This window comes from Stigmatopora argus, chromosome 7, assembly GCF_051989625.1.
Source record: "Stigmatopora argus isolate UIUO_Sarg chromosome 7, RoL_Sarg_1.0, whole genome shotgun sequence".
Taxonomy (NCBI): Eukaryota; Metazoa; Chordata; class Actinopteri; order Syngnathiformes; family Syngnathidae; genus Stigmatopora; species Stigmatopora argus.
This window is the reverse complement of record NC_135393.1, coordinates 5,549,594-5,574,668: the sequence shown is the minus strand read 5'-3', so window position 1 is coordinate 5,574,668 and position 25,075 is coordinate 5,549,594. Positions and strand designations below refer to the sequence as shown.

Sequence of the window (25,075 nt, the reverse complement as noted above, 5' to 3'; positions counted from 1 at the left end):
CAACGAAATTTCCCGAATACGGGGTGAATAAAGTTATCCAATCCAATCCAAACCAATCCAATTTCTGTTAGCGGATGTCCATCACTGTTCGCCCTGTCAGTGATTACAGGGTCCCTCTGAGTATTTGATGTTATCACAGGGGTTTTGCTTTTACAGTTGTTTGTGTAGAGAGTGTAAGTGATTAGACAAGAGCTGCATTGTGCTACTCCCTATCCTTGGTGTAATCACTGATCGAACTCGCAGTAGAAGTAATGATCTTCAACCATGCGGACACAACCACAGTGAGCTTGAACAAGGAGTTGGTGGGGAAACCAGCTGGCATTTGAATGCCGAGCCAAACATCCCTGAGGTTTTTTTCTTCACTCTGTCTTAATGAGCTCTAGTTTTTTTGTCGGTCTATTCTGAAAAAGTTTGCACTTAAATGTATTTCCATAATCATATGCTATGTTATTTATGTTCAGGGTTGTATTGTTTGATTTGGCTTTCCAGGGTTTTCCACACCAAAAAATGCATGGTTTTATTATATCCAATTAAAAGTGTTGCCCTCAGTGAACATTTTCCTGTGTTCAATTTTTTAAAAGCCTTATAGTGCCTCGCCTTGATTCAGAGTTGGTGGAAACATTATTTTTCTTTTTGCTCCCACTTTTATTGATTGTTGCAGCCTACTATCATGCAGTAGTTCAACATGTTTTGCACACTATCAAATAATCAATTTACATGGGAAGAATTAGAACAAAACTATGTTTCAAAGTCTGGATGTGTGTGACCATCATGACTCGCCGATGTCACTATTTCCAACTATTTTCTCTGTTTGGTCTTTCCAAACTTTTACAAAAAGTAACTTCAGTCTTGTTCCCGATGATTTAGGGTCGATGAAAACTCTCAGCCCTTGATAAAGTAAGTTTAAACACAACACCAGTATAGAATAATAGGATAGATGTGCTACATTGGATTCAGAAATTAATGGTACATTTCACAAAAGGTTATTATTTATCTGTTCACCTTTTTCCTTGAGCCTCTGCATATGCACAATCTTTTACCAAGATTTTTCTTAGACCATTAGAACACAAAGCAGAGAAAATACATAGCACCAATTATTGCACCATATTGTATTTTGAATAAGCCAATTCCTGCCAAAAATCTTGCAGTTTGGGATGTCTTAGAAAATTTAAAGGAGGGTGTTAATACCATATATACAACAGATTGTGTGGAAATTAAAGGACAACCCCGAGTAGAGCTCATCATACGGGAGCTGTAAATTAAGTAATCAATGGGGGGAGTAAAAAAAAACCAGGCCAATTTTTTTAGTGGTAATAAATATCTTGTTGATGAAGGGGCTGATGAGGAAAAGTTTATTGTAATACGTTGTATTTGCTGCCGTGTAGTGGTCATTTAGGACTATTACAGCCATCGAACCTTTTCTATAATGATTGATTCAGTTCACACATATTCAGTGATGAAATTACACATCCTTATTCAAATATATTGCATCAACAGATAATTGCGTTACATCACTTTATCAAGCATGCTGTGGGAGATTTAGTACAAAAAAAACGAATCATGAATAGCATTGGTTTTTGAGTTGATGATTACTTTAATGAACCACTTATGTGAATGGAATTCATGTCAGGTATGTTAATTAACTTATGGTGAGCTGAGATACATCTGCAGGGCTGGTGTGAAGATGATGATTGTCCCTGATATTGAATGATACAATGAGGAAGGGCAGCAGGAAATCCTGTTCAGCACCTGAGCCACAAATTTAGTCTTGTACAACCTGTGAGAATGAAATGGTCACGTTTTATTGGGTTTTTGGGTGGATGTGTGCGTGTTTTTCTTTGTGTATGCTGTTCGGGTGATTGTGTACGTGTTCCTTCTTATGTGGGGAAACTATTCCACAAATTGTTCCAACCTTTAAAGAGGAAAGCTTTCCACAAATCCGGTATCTTAGAAAAAAAACACCATTAGACACAATTTATATTTTAAAAATTTGTGTAGAGGTTCACTAGCCTGCCTTCGGTGTGGGCAAGCGTGGGCTCGATTCCCGCTGGTGGCGTTATGATTGGGAGTGCGTATGGTCGTTTGTCTCTCAGTGTGCCCTACGACTGACTGGCGAACAGTCTAGGGCACAGGTGTCAAAGTGGCGGCCCGGGGGCTAAATCTGGCCCGCCGCATCATTTTGTGTGGCCCGGGAAAGTAAATCATGAGTGCCAACTTTCTGTTTTAGGATCAAATTCAAATGAAGAGTATAGATGTATATTAAATTTCCTGATTTTTCCCCCTTTTAAATGAATAATTGTCATTTTTAATCCAATATTTTCTTTGTTTTTAGTTCAAAAATCATTTTGTAAAATCTGAAAATATATTTTTTTTAAAAGCTCAAATTAACATTGTTTTAGATCTATAAAAAACTGAATATTCAGGGCTTTTAATCCAGTTCTTTTAATCCATTCATTAAAAAAAATCTAAATATTATATCTAAAATGGTCCGGTCTACATGAAATTGAGTTGATGTTAAAGCTGCCCACGAACCAACCCGAGTCTGACACCCTTGGTCTAGGGTGTAGTCTGGCTTTTGCCCAAAGACAGTGGGTTTAGGCTCCACAACCCTTTTGAGGATAGGCAGTATGGAAGCACATGAATTTGCAATTGTCTGTTGATATGAAGATATATTTCCATTGTGTTTTCTATCACTAAGATGTATGAACTGAGACTTATTTTTTAAGTGATAATATTTCATCTGTGACACTGCAGTGGAGATTCAAACTGTGCGAATGTATGCATATGCAAGGAATCAAAAAGCTGAACAACATTGAGAAACATGACTGCATGTCGTTTTTTAAGCCACAAAATAAAATGTCATCTGACACATAAACAAGTCATGTTGAGCCCTAGAGGCAGATACACTTGCTTTCTCCTAATTGAGTTTGGGCATATAGCAGCTGAAAAGGAAATTGTAAAATAGATCACTCCACACGCAAATACGCATAATCATATGAGATGCATAATCATGTGAGAAATTTGCAACATTCCCACAAACAGGATAAGGATAAGAATGAAGGAGTCATCCATTATGAACACAGGCACACGTCTCACCCCAAAAAAATGATTCATTGAAATTGTGCCAGTGGGCTGTATATTTAAGTTCTCGCTTCTCATTTAAAACATTTCAATTGGATTTTCTGGAACCTGATGGTTGGTACTTGATGGTGGTGCCAAGTTGCTAAAGGGGTCTCAGATGTTGAGACAGCTCTTAAACGCCACATCTGAATTATTTTTGAATGGGCTTTAAAATGCAACACACGTCAACATTTGGCTCATTCCACCTACAATCCTAGTCATATATTCTGCCAATCATTTGAGAATTAACATTGTGCATTTCAAGTCTGAGTTTGGCAATGTTAGTAGTATGTTAAATCCCATATGAAACAATCATACTGAATTATTTCAATATTCGTTTTCGTATTTTTGTTAGCTTTATGTGATTTTTTTATGTATTTTGTTGCATTAGTCTTGGCTTTTTCCCCTCTGTAACTTGTCAATGTCGATTGATTTCACCTGTTGTCAACTTCCTGTGTGTCTCAGACTCTGTAACTGTTGCATTGTGTGTCACCCACCTGTTCCCAATGCCACGTTAACCCATGTCTGTGTATTTAATGACCCTTTTGGTAAACCATTTCTTGTTGTGTCCTTGTCAATGCCACATGAGTGTTTGGTGCATGTACCAGGTAGGCTTGATTCTCTGGCTTTTGGTTCATTTTTGGATTCCCTGTTCTTGTTTGCACTTTGCCTTGATCTCATTAATTAAAAACTTTTGATTATACCACCGTTCATGGCCTCCCTGTTTCTCTGCCATTGGGTCCATCCACTTCATGTCTGCACGGTCGCACGACGTGACAATTTAATGGTTAATGCTACTTTATTCTTTATAGTCAACATAACTTCAACTGAATTCATCAGTGATCAAAATGGAGCCCAGTTGAACATGCAAACCACAAACATGCACATGTGTGTGTATTTGTCTTTAACCAGATTACAAATGTCCTTCCATTCAACTTTTATATCACCTGGTCGTGGGTGTTTGGAGCTTTTCCCAATTTATCTTGGCTGCTATTAATAGGCAGATTCATTTCACGAACAATTTTAGTTTTCAATGAACTTATCCTGCATTTTTCTGGAACATGAGACTGCATTCAAAAGCCTAAACATAGCTTTGATGTTGATATCATGACCACTTGAACATACTGACATTCAAATTAATTTTAAGATATTACTTTCCCATACAAAAGAAAAACACTTAAAGCTTGCTTACTATAGAATCATGGTACTATAATGCTTATAATTTGATGTTACATACTCGGACAGAGTCTTGTAGCCTTGGGAATAACCCAAATATATTTATAAAATTTGGGTACTCTAGACAGAGGAGAAAAGTAACCAAATTTGATCAGAAATACAATTTCTAACGGCTTTAATTGCAGTTTTAAAACCTTGTGAGCAACTGTTACTTGTTATACCAGTATTGTGTCACAATTGTATTCCTGTTTCTTCTTTTCCCAGTGCTTCTTAAACTTAATTTCTCATTTGCATCAACTGGCCATGGCTGTCAGGTTCAATTTCATAAAATGCAGTCTGACTGAATTCAATCACACCGGATTAAATGCTCCTCGTCAACCTTTAAGTTCAACCAAGGCCCTTGGCCTATTCTCAATGAGAACAAAATGCAACTTGATGTTAACTTAATTGACAGCAATGCAAATATTGCCTGGGAACGGCAGCCCTGAATTGGACGTCCATTGTCATCAATGGCACATAACATGAGAATTTACAGTCTGCCCACCCACTTTTAATGATTTTAATGTCTATCGCCATCTCCACTCCTCCGTTGCCCAAGCAACGGGCCAAAACAACAATGATACTGAAGAAAAACAGTTTATGCGGGGTTCACTGTCTAGGACATATGTCAAAGTGGCGGCCCGGGGGCCAATCCTGGCCCGCCGCATCATTTTGTTTGCCCCGGAAAAGTAAATCATGAGTGCCGACTTTCTGCTTTAGGATCAAATTAAAATGAAGAGTATAGATGTATATTAAATTTCCTATTTAACGCCTTTTAAATCAATAATTGTAATTTTTTTTAATCAAGTTTTTCTGTGTTTTTAGTTCAAAAATCATTTTGTAAAATCTAAAAATATATTTTAAAAAAAAGCTAAAATAAACATTGTTTTATATCTATAAAAAACTGAATATTCAGGGCTTTTAATCCAGTTCTTTTTATCCATTTATAAAAAAAAAAAACCGTTTTCCCCCCACTTCTTTTAAACAATGACTTATAAATCAAGATGTAGATCTTGCTTTTCTTCTACTGAATTTCATCATTATATTGCAGTGCTGCTCATTTTTTTCTGTTTTGCTCCCGGGGAAGAAATTTATATCCCCCCAACTCTCTGCTGCAACTGTAAATTGTATTTTTTTTGGTCTCAAATTCCAACTACACTTCTGCATACGAGTGTATATATCCTTGTTAAATTTAACAACACTGACAGTGAGCGCACCACTGCCGTCCACTGGGTGAATGTGAATTACTTTATTCTAGTAAAAAAGAAAAAAAAGTAGGTTTTTCTAAATCAGATGCTCCCAGGCATTGCTTAGTGCTCAACCCCTGGCATTGCTTTGTGCCCAAAGCTATTTGAGAAGCACTGTTGTATTGCAATATCATTAACATTGAAGAGTTATTGCAGCATTTTATTTCAATTATTGCAATTACTGCAATTACCACCGCAGGCAAGCTGCAGATCCCAGGACATTAACCTTCTGGTCATCTCAGATGTTATCCAAAAAAGCAGATCTTGTAATGCTGGGAAAGAAAACCAAACAGGGTCTGCAATTATTTTTTTTAACAAAGGTAAGAGATGGGTCAAATTTTCTGCCCTAGTTGTTCTAGTGGCAGAAAACAACTGGGGTGGAGAGGTAAAAAAATTATTCCGCTGCGCCACTCCTCCGTTGCCCAAGCAATGGGCCAAAACAACAATACTGGGAAAAAAAGCAGTTTCTGTTTAGCACTGTCTAGCACACGTGTCAAAGTGGCGGCCTGGGGGCCAAATCTGGCCTGCCGCAACATTTTGTGTGGCCTGGGAAAGTAAATCATGTGTGCCGACTTTCTGTTATAAAATTAAAATTTCAAATTAAAATGAAGAGTATAGATGTATATTAAATTTCCTGATTTTCCCCCTTTTAAATCAATAATTGTAATTCTTTTAATCAATTTTTTCTGTGTTTTTAGTTCAAAAATAATTTTGTAAAATCTAAAAATATATTTTAAAAAAGCTAAAAATAAACATTGTTTTAGATCTATAAAAAACTGAATATTCAAGGCTTTTAATCCAGTTCTTTTAATCAATTTATATAAAATAATCTAATTATATCGAAAATGATCCGCCCCACGTGAAATCAAGTTGACGTTAAAGCGGCCCACGAACCAACCTGAGTCTGACACCCTTGGTCTAGCACATGGTAAACACCAGAAATGGAGAGAGGACATGTTATTTGCTTGTTTAGTACACCACATTATCCTGAAACCGTATAGATAAACCATTTCTGGAAACCACGGGGCTCCATACAGTATCTCAAAGACGTTGTTTCCCGCAAATGACTCGTATAACGCATTATTAAATTGCTTCCGGGATCAATGGAAATATTTGTCCCAACACTGCCCCTACAATACAAACTCCACCAAAAATCTGATTTGCCTTTAAAACTTTCCATGGCTTCCTAAAACAAAACAAAAACATGGCCCTAATTCAAATATTTGATGTCAGTGACAAAATTATCCATCAAGAATATTCCAAGACAATATTTAATGGGATAAGATTGGTTGTGAAAATACAAAATATCTGAGAGAAGTGTTTACTTCACATTTGCCACCCACAGATTACCTTAAAAATGGGTCTGTGAGAAACAATGCACATACTGTCAAATGTGATCATTCTCCTCCTCTGCTAGCGATCAAAGAAAACACCTTCCTGCTGCTGTGTACTGCATCTCTGTTTTTTTCTTTTCTTTTAATCCTACCTCTTCCTCCCCCAGCATACCACAAAGAAATTGATATCTCTGCATGGGGAAGTCAGTAACCCTTCCAGAAAAGTAAAGGCGTAAAGTGAATATTAGGTAAGTGCTTACGTTTAGAGACTTTCAAAGCCATGATTTACTCTTCCAATGTTTTTAATCTTACTATTCTTATGTGATGACCCACATCTATATAACTGTTTTGATGTCTAGGGCTAAAATTGTCTTTATGCATCTGGCTTTCTTCCCAAAATCTCCCAATTAGTATTAAAAAATAATACCCTTTTAGTATCATTACTAAATTGTACATAATTCTCTGTGCAAGTAAAGGTGAAGGTTTTTGTTTTTAAATATGTGCCCTACAATTAGTTGCACCCAATCCTCAGCTAAATTTAAATGGGGAAGGCTGAGTGCACCCAAGGTCCTAATAAAGAAACTCTAGAGAAAATGAATCGTTGCATGCAGTCACAGTTTAAGCTTTAATTGTACCATATGCTCAACAACTACTCCTTTCAGAAATGCCAAATACTACAAATCTTCCGTAGTTTACTACGCCAGTCTTTACAAACTACTGAATATGCATTTTGTATCAAAACCTTCGGAAAAAAAATAAAGCTATGTTTCAACAATTTACATGAAAAAAAAAATTGGAATGTGGAAAGTTTTTGTTTTTCGCCATTTTAACTAACCATGATGAATAATTTCAAAATACAATATCATGTAAATATGTTTTGCATTTTGCACATTGTTAAAATGTTCAATTATTTTCCATCTTTTGCCCAATCTGCAGCAATAATCTCTAACACTCTGCGAACCTGACCGGGTTAACCAAAAATGAATCAATTAATGAATATCGTTATCCATCTGGATTATTTTGTTGCTTGTAGCTTTTAACTGAATCACTGACATTTGTAGACGTCCAATCCAATTTGACGATGCATTTCATGAGAAATATATCATAACAGTAGTTATTGAATAAATCAATGTCTTTTCTTACGTTGTATATTGTCTTCAAAATGTATCAAATTGGGATTTTAATTAATTTGAAGGCTTCTTTCAAACAAATTCCTAATCTGAATCAACACCATTGAATGATTGTACATTGTACATAAGAAAAAAAAATTATACATCAAATTGAACAAATAATATATATTGTATTTTAAAAATCAGTGGTGTTAAAAAAGATAGACACCGTTTTATAAACCCCCAGTACAATATATGAAAAAGCCCCCCAAAAAATGAATCCCAGCACTCAGAAATGTGCATTTCATTACCACTATATTGGAGGCATTCCTAAATGGTGCTTCTTAAGACCATCCAAATTAAATTTAAAAAAAAAGAAATAATATCCACGAAATAAAAACCAATTATTTGATGAACAAATGCTATTCTGAGATTAACCAGCCCAGTAGATTGGATGTAATAATTCCTGGGGCAAACCAAATAACATGTGCAATTTTAATCATTGTGAACATTTAGAAACACTTGAATTATAATTACAACCGGATGTTATTCATTAATTGCCAGTACATCACAAACCTCACCTCTATATTATAATGACTCCAAAAGGCAATCAGTAGTTCGCTGATGTCTGCAACTAATTCAATTGGGCAGTGGTCTGTCATAGTGAATATTGTCTGTAAATTCTGTGGATCTTTTGAATTGGATTAAGCAGAAATACAACAATTCACTCATGAATAACAAAGTTTTGAAATCGACCTTAGCAGATATTACTATTTAACCCTTGTTTAGTGTATGGGTTCGTGAGACCTGATTTTCTTTTCCTAAAAACAGGTCCCACAGACCCAAATAATAATAATAATAATAACAATAACATAGGCTTTGTCATCATCATTGAATCGACATGACTGTACAAGGGTTAAGACATGCTATGGTAAAAAAAAAAAAAGAAATAATTAGAAATATGCTATTCTGCTTCCTGACAGCCGTGTAAACACCTTTGAGCAAGGCAAGGATTTTCAGAATAATTAAAGCGTCAATAATATAGAGGACTAGAAAAATATTCGGCTCTACTCTGACACAATTGGTTTCATGCCTGCCAGTGTGGTATACTTCACTGTATGATTATTGATATATAATGAAATTTATACATCGGTGTGGGAACCGAACACTCCAAGGGATTATAAACGTTCCGCATTTTAAATCTTACATGGACACATCAGGATCTCAGCCAGTAGTCAGAGTAGAAATTTGAAGTGTTATATATCTTGCGTTTTAACAACACCAGTGGCATTCTAAAACAGTTTTATATAGAATGAGATATAATCACATTTGGCATTTCCATTGGTATCGAATCATTCTACTACAGTGTATAACTTTCCCTTTTCAGTAAAATGTTCTTTCAAAAATAATTTGAGCAGGTGACCTCATGATTATCTTATGAAAGTAGATGCTGTAATAGTACAAAAGTGGAGTCCCAGCCAGATTTTAACCGACATTGTTGTTCAAATGATAATAACTACTGCTTTGTTTTCATTTTTTAATGAGCTTGTTTTGAATCTACATACTACTAAAGCCTACATAAAAGTATTGCTATTTAAAGATATCATTTGGGAGCTATTTGGGTAAAACAATATGTCGTATTTATAGACATAAAATGAGGGCGTTCAATGCGTGCAGTTTACTGCAAAAGGAAAAAAGCAAAACAAGACAATTACGAGGGCTTTTACACTCCTGTTTTCAAATGGGTCATTTGTTCACATGGTTCATTTGGGGTCGCAGTAAATTATGATACAAATCCAAAAAGGGGTTGAAGGAAGAGGCCCACTGTCCCGAGGACACACACGGTCACAAACACCCAAAGGAATATTCTGTCTATCACCATGGCAACATATTTCCAGTCGTCTTCTACCTGTGATACAAAAAGATAGAAATGACATTTAAAAATGATTAACATAAGCATTGATAGTATTTTATTCATAATTCTCGTGTTTAATGGAAAATTGACTCTTTTAATTAAACTCCTTTAACTGTTTTAATGAAAACCATGATGCATAGAAAAGTGATTGTTTTTTTTTTGCTGTTGTGATTGGATCTGAAAGAGTGAGTATGGAAAAACGTTTTAATTCTAATGATGATTCAAAATGACATTTTGGGGGCATGGTGTAATCATCAGGTTTTTTTGCCTTTAAGAATGGCGATTGTATGCATACTGTATACATTTTTCTCTATAAAAATATGCTATATTTTACCAGAATGCAAACACTAAGATATTAAATTAGCTTTATGGTAATTCTGAAGTTCTGACCATTGTACTTGATTGAAATGTAAGATACAGCAACATGTACTGTATTTTTCGGAATATAAGTCGCACCTGAGTATAAGTCGTACTAGCTAAAGAATGCACAATGAAAGGAGAAATTACTTGCATTAGTCGCACTGGAGTGTAAGTCGCATTTTGGGGGATTTAATTTGATAAAATCCAAAACAAAAATCTGAAATGTCATTTTAAAAGGCAATATAGTAGTATTAACTGTTTTGATGTTTTGATGATGGAAACATTAGGAATATAATAATTCAGATTGAGGCAACAACAGGCTAAATATATTTTTTATATGAAAAAAGTAATTAAGTTTTATTGGTAAGCCCTTCTTAGTTGTTTTTAGAAGTTACAGGGTTTGCTGTGGCGACCCCCGAGGAGATGAGCCAAACTGCCAATTTTCAAATGATCAACACAGACCTAGAGTTCCCTCTTGCCGTTTAATTTGAAAATAAAATGAGATTACATAATGTGTGAATAATTTCAAACATTATATAATCTCATTTTATTTTTAACTGCAGTATAAGTCGCAATCAATAAGAAAAAACAAAAAAAATGTGATTTATAGTCCATAAAATACAGTAAAGCATCCGGGAAATATATATTGTACTACCATAATTTTTTTTTAAAAACTTAACCACATTTGACAACTACATTTTCATACCCACCTTTACATTTTCACTTGATGCATAATTTCATATTCATATTTCTGATTATATTCTAAAGCTCTGACATGAAATCTCAACAGATGTGATAGATTTTCTTTTGCGTTATTGTCTACAAGGAGAACAACTGACCTCCTTGGCTTTGTTTTGGCTCCTCATGTTCTCAGCGATGTACTTAACACTCTCGATAGCCTGTTTTATCTCAGGTGACACCACAGAAAAGGCCACTACTGAATTCATGCTTTCCGGACTTAGTTGACATGTCATTTTCCCAGTTGTTGTTGATTCAGGACTTTCCTTTTCATGCTGGCAGGGACAAGAGCATTTTTTCCTACCACAGCCTTCCATGGAGGACAATGTACTGTCTCCAAACTCCAAACAGTTTACCGAACCCACTCCTACCTGCTGGAGAGCGAAAAAAAAAAAATTGACCCTTTAAAAAAATCTATCATAAGGAAACTCCTTTTAAACAATTTGGTTAATTGAAGCAGGTGCTCTGTTTTCTGCAAAAAAATGTTTTTCTTAAAATAGGAACAAAATTGACATCAAGTCGCATTTTTCAGCACTGGGTAGAGATGGAAACATAACCTATTGTGAAATGTGATAGTATATATTTTTAGAGCTGGTTTTGGATGGATTCATTAGTGGTTCTCCTTGCTCTTTGTGAACCTGCCAATAGTCAATGTTCTTAGGACAGTACACATCTAAGCAACAAGTAAAGCACATCACGTTTATCATGACAATTGGATGTTGTGTTGTTTGTTTTGTTTTTTGAGAAAGAATTGGAATACAAATGACTGCACTATAAATTTTGCCAAAATACACCAACTAAATGTAATGGAACAGGCAAAAAATAATTTTCTACACCATCATTAGTCCACCTGGTGAGCCGGAGTTAACATAGTGCTAAAGGCAGCATAGACCAACCAGTTAAAAATAGACAACCAAATGTGCACACTAATGATCACACCACAACAAGAGCTTTCAACTAACTATCTTTTTTTGGACCCACAATCTGCTAAATGGAAAAATTTAAATGATACACTTGAATTGCTTAGTGGGGGAAAATGTGTGGTTTTGTTTTGTATTCTGAATTTTTAAAGATATATAAGCCCAAGAGGTTATGCGATAGTTTTTCTTGAATCATAGATCACCTCTTTTTTTATTTCCTGAAGGTCACATGTGTCAAAGTGGCGGCCCAGGGGCCAAATCTGGCCCGCCGCATCATTTTGTGTGGCCCGGCAAGTAAATCATGAGTGCCGACTTTCTGTTTTATGATCAAATTAAAATGAAGAGTATAGATGTACATTTATTACATTTCCTGATTTTCCCCCTTTTAAATCAATAATTGTAATGTTTTAATCATTTTTTTTCTGTTTTTAGTTCAAAAATCATTTTGTAAAATCTAAAAATATATTTTAAAAAAAGCAAAATAAACATTGTTTTAGAGCTATAAAATATTCAGGGCTTTTAATCCAGTTCTTTTAATCCATTTATTAAAAAAATCTAAATATTATATCTAAAATGGTCCGGCCCACATGAAATCGAGTTGACGTTAATGCGGCCCGTGAACCAACCCAAGTCTGACACCCTTGCTGTAGGTATTGCTTAATATACATTTTGTGAGATCTGACAATTGTCCATATAAGGATGCAGCAATACTTACCTGAGTCAAGTTATTCCTCCTCTTGGCTCCTCCGCCTCCTCCTCCCCCTCCAGCTCCTCCTGCCTCCCCACTGTTCTCCAACCCTCCAGCCTTGCTGTCTTCAACAGTTGGTCTCCGCATCAACATAACCCTCGGCAGCACTTTGAGAAACACTGACCGCACCCAACCTGGCATTGTGTGGGTCATGGGTGTGCGGTAGTGCACATTTAAGACGAAAACCGTAATGACAATGCTGAGTGTTACGAAGATCATGGTGAAGAGTAGATACTCTCCAATCAGCGGGATGACCAGAGATGTGGAGGGGATGGTTTCAGTGATAACCAGTAGAAAAACAGTGAGGGAGAGCAGGACGGAGATACAGAGCGTGACCTTCTCTCCACAGTCAGATGGGAGATAGAAAACCAGCACTGTGAGGAAAGAGATGAGGAGGCAGGGGATGATGAGGTTGATGGTGTAGAACAGAGGCAGTCGACGGATGTAGAAGGAGTAAGTGATGTCCGGGTAGATTTCCTCACAGCAGTTGTACTTGATGTCGTGTTTGTAACCCGGAGCATCAATGATCTCCCACTCGCCACTCTCCCAGAAATCTTTGAGGTTAACCTAAATGATGAATAAAAAGTTTGCGTCGTAAAAAAAAATTAAGGTTACTGCCTGCATCAACTATCTGAATTTTGATTGCTGCTAAATAATAAACTTCCAGAAAGCCTTAAAAAAAGGCATCGATCTATCACAGCTAACTACGGGCACCAGGCGCGGGACACCCTGAATCGGTGGCCAGCCAATCGCAGGGCACAAGGAGACACAGCCATTCACGTTCACACACATGCCTGAGGGGAATTCAGATTGATGAAACCAGCCTACCATACATGTTTTTGGGATGTGGGAGGAAACCAGAGTACCCGGAGAAAACCCACACAAGCTCGGCGAGAACCGACCTGGGATCGAACCCTCAACCCCAGAACTGTGAGGCTGGCATCGATATTGTGTTTGCATGAATAATAAAATGTTGCCATATGAAACGAGATTAGTGGGATACAGGTCTCTGAGAATTAGACTAGTACAATTAACTCTTTGCTTCCCAATGATTGGTCATATTTTATATTCAGATTTCTCTTCAATTTTGCATGTGTGACAGTATTTGATGAAACTTTTGTTGTCATTACAGTCTGCTCAACGTGCAAAACAGTTTCACGTTATCAGAAATATATAGAGGCATGTCGCCATCTCACTGCAATGGCAGCAGCAACCAAACCAGTTTGATTGTTCATCAGTCTAGGATTTTAGCTTTTATTTGTTTAACTGGTTGATCTATACTTGCTATGATTGATAAAATTCTTAAAATGTCAATGTTAAAACTTTTTGCTGCCAATGGCGGTGGTAGACAAACTAGAGTTGCTGTAAAATCAACTGGAATTTGACTGACCACACACTAACTTTGCTATATGACCTCTTACAACATCAAAACAACAATCTTCCTACTACAGCTTTATCCTCATTAGGGTTGCGGGGGTGCTGGAGCCTATCCCAGCTGACTACGGGCCAGAGGCGGGGGACACCCTGAATCGGTGGCCAGCCGATCGCAGGGCACAGGGGGACGGACAACCATGCACACTCAAACCCATACCTAGGGACAATTTAGAGTGTCCAATCATTCTACTATGCATGTCTTTAGAATGTGGGAGGATACCGGAATACCCGGAGGAAACCCACGCAGGCCCAGGGAGAACTTGCAAACTCCACATAGATGGACATGACCTGGATTTGAACACAGGACCCCAGAGCTGTGAGGCCGATGCGCTAACCACTCACGACACCGGCCCGCCCCATTATCTAACACCTTTCATGTTATGTTATATACTAACTCAGGGGCACGGTGAAAGAGAGGTTAGCACGTCTACCTCACAGTTCTGAGAATAAGTGTTCATTCCATTAGGGTCTCAACCTTTCTGTTTATTCTCTCTGTGCCTGCATGGACTTTATCTGGGTACTCATCCGCAAAACATCCAAGGTAGGCTGTTTTGAAAACTCTAAATTATCCTTAGGTATAAATGTGTGATTGGTTGTTTGTTTCCCCGTGCCCTGTGATTGCGTGGAAACAAATTCAGGGTATCCACTCCTATTGTCCACAGTTGGCTGGGATAGGGTAAGGGTATGAGTATGACCACGACTGTCCAACCAAAACATTTGTAGGTGCATTTTCATCTTTTTCTTGGACCATGGCTGATTAGTTTTGGCTGGCGGTAAAGTTTTTTTTGTGTGCCTTCGACCCGTCTACATCACAGATTTGTTTGCTGAGTTTTTCCTCAGCGCATGTGATATAATTTTAAGTTATGTTGTGTTTGTGTGTGTGTATACGCATGTTTACTCAGCTGCCACTTGCAATTCCGGCCCACTGGAAAATCTCTTTGTATTTGTTATCAATTTTAATGTGTTAATAATTATTTAGAATCCAATTTTCTTATATTTTTTCACTTTTGTTGCATATATACATACATTTTATACAAAATTGGTATACATTTATTATTTTTAATTATGCTGTGTAATAGTAAAAATCAAGCAACAAGTTATGTTAATTCGATATAAAATATGCTTCTAGTTAAGAAAAATCATAAAATTACTTCTAGAATGAATTAAGTTCATGTGTGTATGTGTGTATGTACCTACTGAAATGTGATGATTCAAAGCCAGTGCAGTTGAATAGTTGATATCTATTCCTTTCAATGGCAGTGAATGAGTTGATCGCAACATGGTATGCTTGAAAAGTATTTATCACTTATTTAATTTCACATCCTTACACTTCAAAAATAGAAAATACTTGTGAAAATGGACAAAGTCACATTCATTCATTCATTCATTTTAAATACCGCTTACCCTCACAAGGATCGTGGGTGGGTGCTGGAGCCTATCCCAGCCAACTATGGGAAGCAGGCAGGGAACACCCTTAATTGGTTGTCAACCAATCGAAGGGCATAAGGAGACAACAATATAGCATAAGGCTGCCAAATACAAACCTTAGACCCAATCAGTACCAGGTCAATCTTGGCTTTATCATAAGTCCATGAGCCAAACTTCATTGAGCAGTTTTGATAGTCAAAGGGGAAGTAGGTAATGTCCATAGGGCACGAGGATTTGAAAATCGCAGGAGGAATCCAGGTAATGGTACCATCAAACTTGAGTAGTGCCTTGGTTTTATCCTCCACTAGAAAATCTCCGACAGCACTGCATATAAAGCGAATGTGTACATGTTACAAAAGTAACGCCAGCGTTGACAACGCCATGAAAGCAGCAGATACATTACGAGAATGCTATATGGCTTTAAAAAGAATGCACATGCGAAATGTCAAAAATTGAAGGTGTCAATGAAAACAAAGAAGACAGGAACAACGGGGATGAAGTAATTGATGTGCTTGGATAAAAACAAGAAATAATCAATTCATACATCATCCGTACCATGTTTGCCCACACCGAAGTCAGCCAAGTAAACCCCTATACCATCAGGTGGCTAGCGAGAATCCAAAAGGATTCAAATATTTTAACTACACCACTCAAACCAATAGAACTGAAAATTAAGTACAGACATAACATGTATAACTCAATATTTAAGTGAATCTGTGCTTTGGTTGTGAATTGACATATCCCTTTCTAGGTAATGTCTATCTGTCATCTAAAGAGGACGTAGAGTACTGCAGTACAACTAACTACAAATTACACAATATTTTGTTATCCAATGAATTGATTCATTGATGAAGCCAGGGACAGATAACAGATGAATGCTCACTTGTTGTAGAGAACAATGTCAGGTCTCCAGATCTTCTTTGATGGAACTCTAATAAACTCAATTCCATCAAACTCATCCGGCATCCATCGCAATTTATAATCATTCCAGATCTGAAAAGAACAAAAAATTAACAGTTCCAAGACAAATCTGTTCTTGCTGTCAATAATGCAAGAATTTGCAAATCATAGACACACTTTTAAAGCTTTGTGTTGATTCAGCTTTCAGAAAACAAATATTTAGAAAATGAAAGAAATAACCCTAACTGGCTTTTGATTCATGAATGCAGTGCATGCACTGTGTAACAATGAGTTAAAATAACATTTTGTCAAATATACTGTCAATCAATATATAGACGATATTAAAGGTCAATATTAAAGGGTTTTGCTGTAGCTCATCAACAGAAAGAGAGGCATCACTTGCTATTTGTCAACATACCCTCGTAACATTTCATGATCCATTAGTCTTGGTCATTTGCATGTCATTCAAGATCAAGTCTTTTATTAGCAAGGCGGATTATCGCCTAGTAACGACCTGAGAGCTGTTTAATTAACCACTTCATGCTACAGTGATTTTGCCATTTATCTGGGATTATGTTTAGTTACTGGTGGGGTGGGCTGGATGCCTCATTATTTGTTAAACACCTCTGATTCCTGACACAAACATAAAAGTACTGCAAATCTGTTCCTATATTTGGTTTTCAATATACATGATTTAAACACATTTGACATGGTAAACTCAACATGGGCATGAGTTGAGTTATTGAAGCATCAGCAGGAAGATACTGTTTTTGAACATTAAAAACATGCTTATGCTGAAGAAGTTGCTGCTTGCTGGCATCAATACATTTTAACTATTCTTAAAAATAGAAAAAGACACTGCAAACAAGTGTAGTCTTTATAGACACATTAATGCATGTAAAACTGAGCAGGAAGAGGGAGCACCATATTTTCTGTGGAATCGTGTTACTATCAACCCAGACGTTTAAGTTTAAGTTGTGACCACAATATAATACATTGATGAGGCTGGCATCGGGCGTACTTAAAGGCACATATGAGATGAAAGCAAATACAGCATTTGAATGAGTAGATAACAGTGTGAAGCCAGAGGTGAACGTATGTGGTTATACCCTGCAGTGAGGTGATGCATGACTACACATGCTAATATTATCTGTTATCTATTTGTTTTCCTGGTACAACCTCAATTGCTGCATTTAACATTTCAATGACAAATGGAAATGGCATGATGGCAAGAATGGAGGGGCAATGCTGACACATTAATAGTGGCATTTCATACTGATTTATGTATATGTTGAACTGGTCATCCCCTCTTATTCTGTGTTCCCTAGTAGGTAAAATAGCAGAAGCAAAGGGCAGAAGTGTTTTATTTTTGTTTTTTTACCAGAAAAACCGCATGTGCTGGTTCACACAAAGATAATATGGTTTTGTTTGTGCCAACTTACATGCCTGAGCCACAAATTTGTTTCCATGATCTGATTGACCTCATCCTGCGGAGAAGCACATAAGTATAAGAACGTATGCAATATTTTACATGAATATTAAAGGACAAAGAAAAAGCCTACTGCTGCTGGTAAAAAAACACAAAACATGTAGCATGGACAAAAGTGTTCCGTCGAGGCGATTGAAATCCGTCAGCAGGGCACAGTATAGATCAGGATATACACGTGAGGGAAACTCCTCAGTTACCTTTCCTTTTACCCAGTGTAGTTTATTTTTGTGCGTGTGTTTAGTTTTAAAGCACTGTTGGTTTGCACTAGCACTTTTTACTACTGCATGACTTATTTTTTATATCTCCAATTAAGGAAAAAACAGTGGATTTACCTTAACTGAATTAAGCAGTTTGAATATCACCTCAGCAATACACCCAAAAACTCGCATTCCCATGTTTAGTCTCGGCAATGTTTAAAAAAAATGTTGCAGTGAAATGATTTGTCTTTCACTTTAGTCCACAACTGTCAAAGTTGTGACCTGGGGGCCAAATCTGGCCCGCCACATCATTTTGTGCGGCCCGAGAAAGTAAATTATGAGTGCCGATTTTGTTTTATGATCAACTTCAGATGAAGATTATAGATGTATAGGGAATATTTCCTGTTTTCCCCCTTTTTAAATCAATAATTGCAATTTTTTAATCCCTAATTGTATTTTTTTCTTTGTGTTGTTTTTTATTCAAAATGCATTTTTTAAAATCTGCTTTGACACTCCTGCTTTAGTCCAAGCTTTAAGGAAATGTCAAGTGAGATCATAATGCACTTATTTATTTTATTACTGATTAATAAACAAATGGCAGTTTAGAAGAAGACGCTCCACATCTTAACACCAAAGGAACCTTTTATTCTAGTCAACTTGTTTTGAGGTTAACTTTGAAGCACAAAAGATACTGAAAGTATCTTTGCATAAAAGTTAATTGATTCCCCTTAAGTGTAATGTCACCTTGAAGTGATAAAGCTACATAGTCTAAAAAGTCTAAAAAAATTAAAAAAAATCTCTCAGCAGGCAATTTTCTTTTCGTTTATCACAGGCTTTCCTTACGGAGCCGACCACATGCCTTCTCCAGGGTATATTTTGTCGTGCTTCAGCTATAACAGCAGAACCCTTTGAATGTGGGAAATTGCTCTAACGGCAGGATTATTATCCACTTCTACTGTACTGTGTTTACCATTTATTCTGCATATTTTATTATTTGCAGGGTAATAAAAATGGTGTGAGGGAGATATTTCAGAGAATCAAATGCTCTACCTTGCGAGATAACTTTTAAAAACACATTCTATGGGTATTGTATGCAATACCATGAAAGGAAACAATATATACTATTGATCATATTTATTCCATGTTTGCGTGAGTTATCTTACAACTTTGACAAGCTGTGAGATGGAGACTTCAAACTCCACTGTGACAGGGTCTGAGACATTCTCCACTGGTCTGATGAACTGGTTGTACCTCCTGAAAAGCTTTCTGAAAAGACGGTCTTCAGCTTTGGATGCAATGCAGTCTGGGACAGTAGGAAAAGAGAGACATAGACCAAGATCAGGGATATGTACAATTAAATTTGATAAAACTGAATTTGAATTTGGAAAAGGATGTAAATCATAGACAGGCTTCACAGGAATCATATTGTTAATGTAATTCCTTTGAGCTCCGTGAAAAGACTCTTTGATTATTGTTAATGTTGATCATCAAGCTGAGGTTTACCTTCCTCGTGACCGGACGATTCGCCGACGGACGTTTCGCCGACGGACAGTTCGCCGAATGGACGTTTCGCTGAACGGACGTTTAGCCGAAACGGGATTCGCGCGTGTGTTTTTCAACCTCGGCACAAAAAAACAACACAAAGAGAAACATCCCCACTTTTATTTGTTTAATAAAATAATAAATTAAACACTTTAATTTTTTCAGCAAAACGTCCATTCGGCGAACTGTCCGTCGGTGAAACGTCTGTCGGCAAACCGACTTTCGGCGAATCGTCCGAGTACCGAGGTTCCTAGCATCATATATTTACTTCTCAAATTGTCAGTGGTATGAGTTTGCTTTCCGAGTTGACTTTGAGTTACTGCCCAACTCCTCAAACATTAAACTGTGTCTAAGAGAAGTCTTAGTCTTTCAGAGCACTGAAAGCTCTCTGGTTGCAGTTACAAAATATCTGAATTGATTGATTTGACAGCTGATGCCAGTGTACTTGAAGAACACCCATGCAAATTACTGAGATAACATTTAAAGTGTACTCTGGGGGCCTGAGAATGAATCTAGGACAACTAACAGGCAGATGTGGTAACCAAGAGGTCACATGATGGACAACATTTTTTTCTTTGAGAAAATCAAATAATTTATCAAGGTTGACTTCTACCGGAGTGTACCTTTATATTTTGGTAGAGAGCTCAGACGTCACAATGGTTTGATACGGAATCCTGCAATGACTTTATACCGTATTAACCTATTTAACTCACATTTGCAGGGGAGGTGTTATGATGAGAAGATAGAGTTAAAATTCACACGGATCAGAATTATGGTTATTGTTTAAGTTTGGGTGCTTGGGTGTAACTCTGCCCTCTAAAAGTTTTACTTTTTCTCACTTATCAGTAATCTCTGTGGCAGGGAACACAGTCACCTTAAATCATGGCTTGCCGGCCGCCAAAATAACAGTGCAAACACAGCAAATGATCATCTGGAACTTCCTGAACAAGCAGTTTATACAATTGAATTTGGAAAAGGAAGTAAGAGAGCTTAAAACTCAGCTAAGAGGAGAATAGAAGATGTGTTGAAGTGAGAGCAATGTTCAATTTATGTCCTGAAATGTACAATGTGAATTATTCAACATAATGTCCAGAAGCTGTCAAAACTTGGAGCACAAATTAGGTGTAGATCTCATGAGGATTATTTAATGCAGCCAAGCGCGGAAGATTGGAGGTGAGCTTGAATCGTGAGAGAAAACCTGCTCTGGATGAGTATCATTCAGGAGGTTCATGGTGTGGGAATAGGAAAAAAATGAATCCACGGAGTCAAGACACGCACAGAAAAAATACTGAGTGAAAGGATTTTAAGCTTCATTTTCCCTCGAGTTTATGAAGCTGTTATTTTTTTTTTTTTAAGAAGTAGCATTTGTCCAATTCTCAATGTCTTAATTATTTGTGTTAAGTTTCCATCAGCCTGTTGTCTTTTGTTGACAACAATTTCGCATATTGGCATTTTATGAGACAATATATTGCTTGCAAAAATCTGTAATCAGAACAGGCAGAATAAATGGCAGAAATGTATCATGTCAGGTCTTAATATTTATCTTGACAATCACAGAATGACGTATTATCTGAGTTAAATGCTGTTTATAAAAGTAGTTTATAATGACAACTGTTTATGAGTTATTTTCAACACATTTATCCATGAGTCACTTGGTGCTTAGCCATGCCCCTTCTGTTCTGTGATCTGTTCTATAAATGTTGTGGTGATATAATCCTTGTTTGTTCACAGTTACACGAACAACACATATACCGTTGTTGTATCGCACAGTTCACGGACTGGCTCGTCACTCATGCATTCAAATACCGTGCGTAAACAGGGCTTTGTCCACATCGAAACAAAAATGAACCTTCAATGACACAACCGTATTTTGAAACTTTTAGACCGGATGTAGTGGTGGATTTATCCTGTCAGGGATTGCCACGGCAAAATTGTACAATCGCCATCTTGATTAGGCACAAGTTCTACACCAGATGCGCTTTCTAACAGAACCCGCACGTGGGAATTGTACCCAAGTCACCACAATGACAGCTTGAGGTCAGACCACTGGGCCAATTCATAATTGGTTAATAATAAATAACATGACTTGTCACCGGCGATGTTCAAGTTTCTTTTGAAAAGTTACAGTCATTGTTACCTTTCTGAAAAATTACATACTAGTTGCTCAATTATGAAAGCAACTGCATTACTGCATGATAGTGCAGTGGTTGTTGCGCCTGCCTGTGGTGCGGGCAGTCTGGGTTCAATTCCCGTAGTGTCAGTGGTTGTCTGTCTCCGTGTGTACCCTACTACTGACTGGTGACCAGTCTAGGGTGTAGGATGTCTTTCGCCTGAAGACAGTTGGGTTAGGCTTCAGCAACCCTTTCGAGGATGGGCGGTATGGAAGATGAATGAAGGAATGAGTCCACTACGTTACTTAACTTTAAAAGAAAAAAATATCAAATATTATTTGGCTGGCCACCATTTCAGGGTGTCCTAGCCTGGTGCCCATAGTTGTTTGGGATAGGCTCCAGCACCCCACCCCTTGAAAAGCCTCCACACTCAGTGTGATCCACACTTGCAATTGTACCATGCTTTTGTTTAAACAGCGTTTTGTGTGGTTGCATAAATTGTGCTTATGTTAATAAGGCATACTAGTAAGACCCACCCTACTGGACCAAACTGTTTCTGATTGACTTACCCTGGAATCTTGACCCATGCTAGATAATCAATAAGCTTTTCCGTGACGTCCTTTATTCACGTTGGAGTGAGAAGAACCATGTGTGCTCTAGAGGGGTGTTAAGGACCCAAGGGTGTCAACTGAAACACCACGGAGAGAGCAGCAGGGACATCTGTAAATGACAGATAGACTTACGTGCTTTCTAACTTTGCCTGTAGGCTGAGGCATTGGGATCAACCAAAAGTTTGGGGACGGTGTTCAGTTGAAAAAAAGTCAACCGTCTTTGCTCACGGTGTGTCTCACGAGTCACGACTATTCATAAGTACGGATAAAGACGTTTAATTTGAATCACATAATGTGGGTAACGCTTCAACAATACTAACTGTATGGCCGTCATAGCATGAAAATTTTAAGGCATTACCTCAGAAGCAGTGTTCCCTCTAAGCTGCGCGCGTGCGCAATTGCGCACTACTCTCGTCCTCGCTGCGCAGCAGCAATCATATGGCGCGCAGTAAAAAAAAAAAAAAAATCGGATTTTTTTTTTTTTTTTTTTTTTTTTTTTTTTTTTTTTTTTTTTTTTTACCCTTTTCCCCATTAATGGCGCCGTTTAAGCGGCAGCAAGTGGCAGTAGCTCTGTCCACTTATGTTTTTCGTGTTTTACAGCATGTTTTACATGAAAAATGGACAGGTCGCCGAATGGACGTTCCGCCGAACGTTCATTCAGCGACCTGCCCGTCTGTCAAACGTCCGTCGGCGAAACGTCTTTAGGCGAATCATCCGAGTACCGATGATGTCGCTCACACTGGTACTCAGTGCGCTCAGGGAGGTTGACTTTCTGCTCAGACCAACGAAAAATTAGAGGGAACATTGCTCAGAAGTTACACCAAAAAAGTAGTTTCTTTATGTAATGTAGGGCATATAACAGCATTAGTCCCGAGATTGATTGGAAACATGTTTTAATCTTTAATCATACATTTAAAATTAAACTTTATTTTACATAGAAAATGAGGTATTTCTTTGTGACTGTATTGTAGTATCATATTGAGAGGGTGGGGGGAACACATCATTTACTTACCTCTACATATGGAAGAGAGAATTATGTGCAGCAGCTGATGAAAAACAATAAAAGGTCTATCTGCCACACTCAATAGATAAGATGCTTGATAACAATTTATCATTGCCCTTGCAGCTAAATGTTTATATCAACCCTCTACAATGCCACCAGATAATTACCCACTCTGTATTCTGCTGAATATTAGCAGGTCAGATGCGCATTGTCCGCCTCAGCAATAGACCCTGATAAAGGAGATAAAACCTTCCCCTCAATTGATTGCCTAGCATCAATCCTCAGTGGTTCATGTTTTGCGCAGTTGAATTCATCAGCCTAAGCACAAGAGACTGCTGTTTTTCCTTTCTTACTTTTCATTTTTTAGATATGACCATGATATACACGCCCGGTGGACAAGTGGTTAGCTCATCGGCCAAACAGTTCTGGGATTGTGGGTTCAATCCCAGGTCGGTCCTCACTTACTCTCTCCTTGTGTGGGTTTTCTCCGAGTACTCCGGTTTCCTCCCACATTCCAAAAACATGTGGGGTAGGCTGGATGAACACTCTAAATTGCTCCTAGGTAGGAGTGTAAGCGTAAATGGTTGTCCAGCTAATTGTGGCCTGGGATTGGTTGGCAACCAATTCAGGGGGTACCCCACTTGGTGCCTGAAGTCAGCTGGGTTAGGCTCCAGCAACACCCCCACCCCCCCCCCCCCCCCCCCCCCCGTCCCATACAGCCCACCGCGATCCTTGTGAGAATAAGCCGTTCAGAAAATGAATGACCATAATAATGAATGAAGGGATTGTTCATATTTATATCAATATTGCTGATGCCATTGACAAAAGAAGGAGTGCTCCACGTGAGCTTCAACCACTGGAGTTGCAGTTCTACTTTTGGGTGTTAAGGAGCTCAGAAATAATATGCAGATAGTCAAAAGTGTTGGACGAAAGACCGGGGGGGAAAAGCACAAAGAGCATACAAGTCACAATTTGAGCCAAAACCTCTACTGTGGTACAGAGAGATTACTGTAACTACAACTCCACTTTTTTGCCTTTGAACAATAATAGGAGTATTGTTGAAGTATTTTAAAATACAAGAATGTCATAATGGAACCGCCAAGCCAAATCAAGTCTCCCTCATTAGCTGCAAAGAGGGGATTAAATCATGTAATCTGTATGTATGGTTTCCTGAAATCACAACACATGCTTCCAAAACAACATTTGCATTCATCAAAATGCATTTGCCTTCAGTGCATTTCATTTTGATGGCCTAGTTAACACCAATCATCATCCCGTCTCCCCAGAAAATATTCATTTGTTGTCTTCAGCTCGCATCATTAATTGTCTAATTACACTCATAGGTAGAAAAGGCATACTTTACTTTATATAGCAGTCATATAACTATCATTATTACTTGTCTCATCCATCTTACTCTGTACCTGTCTAACACATTAGGAAAAGTGACAAATCCTTACCTTGTGTCACAAAACCTCCAAGTAGAAGCAAAGTCCATTTTAGATGTGGATGCATCTCTCATCTGTCTTTTTTTTAATTTTGTTTTTTTTAGTCCTTTTCTTTTTTGAGGGAATCAGTTCGGTTCAATTCATGTGAGAAGACAAATGATACTATGGCCGCGTCTCTCGTCCAGGAGCGCGGATGTGGAATTGCCGGT

General features: G+C 37.6%; 1 protein-coding gene and 1 long non-coding RNA gene across 3 annotated transcripts; one reads left to right on the top strand and one right to left on the bottom strand.

The window, feature by feature from the left end:
• Window positions 1–2,603: 2,603 nt before the first annotated feature.
• Window positions 2,604–11,750, top strand: LOC144077023 (uncharacterized). The gene is made up of 3 exons (XR_013300860.1): window positions 2,604–3,728; window positions 7,084–7,164; window positions 11,321–11,750. It is a non-coding gene; the product is annotated as an uncharacterized LOC144077023 (long non-coding RNA).
• Window positions 7,021–25,075, bottom strand: chrna6 (cholinergic receptor, nicotinic, alpha 6). 2 transcript variants are annotated; one of them, XM_077604446.1, is made up of 8 exons: window positions 24,879–25,075; window positions 19,318–19,457; window positions 17,911–17,955; window positions 16,452–16,561; window positions 15,685–15,892; window positions 12,674–13,273; window positions 11,140–11,412; window positions 7,021–9,934 (listed from the first exon to the last, which is right to left on the bottom strand). In XM_077604446.1, exons 1-8 carry the CDS (start codon window positions 24,931–24,933, stop codon window positions 9,809–9,811), a joined length of 1,557 nt encoding a protein of 518 aa, XP_077460572.1. In that variant the 5' UTR covers window positions 24,934–25,075; the 3' UTR covers window positions 7,021–9,808. The 2 variants fall into 2 exon arrangements, with proteins under 2 accessions (XP_077460572.1, XP_077460573.1); XM_077604447.1 differs by lacking the exon at window positions 11,140–11,412.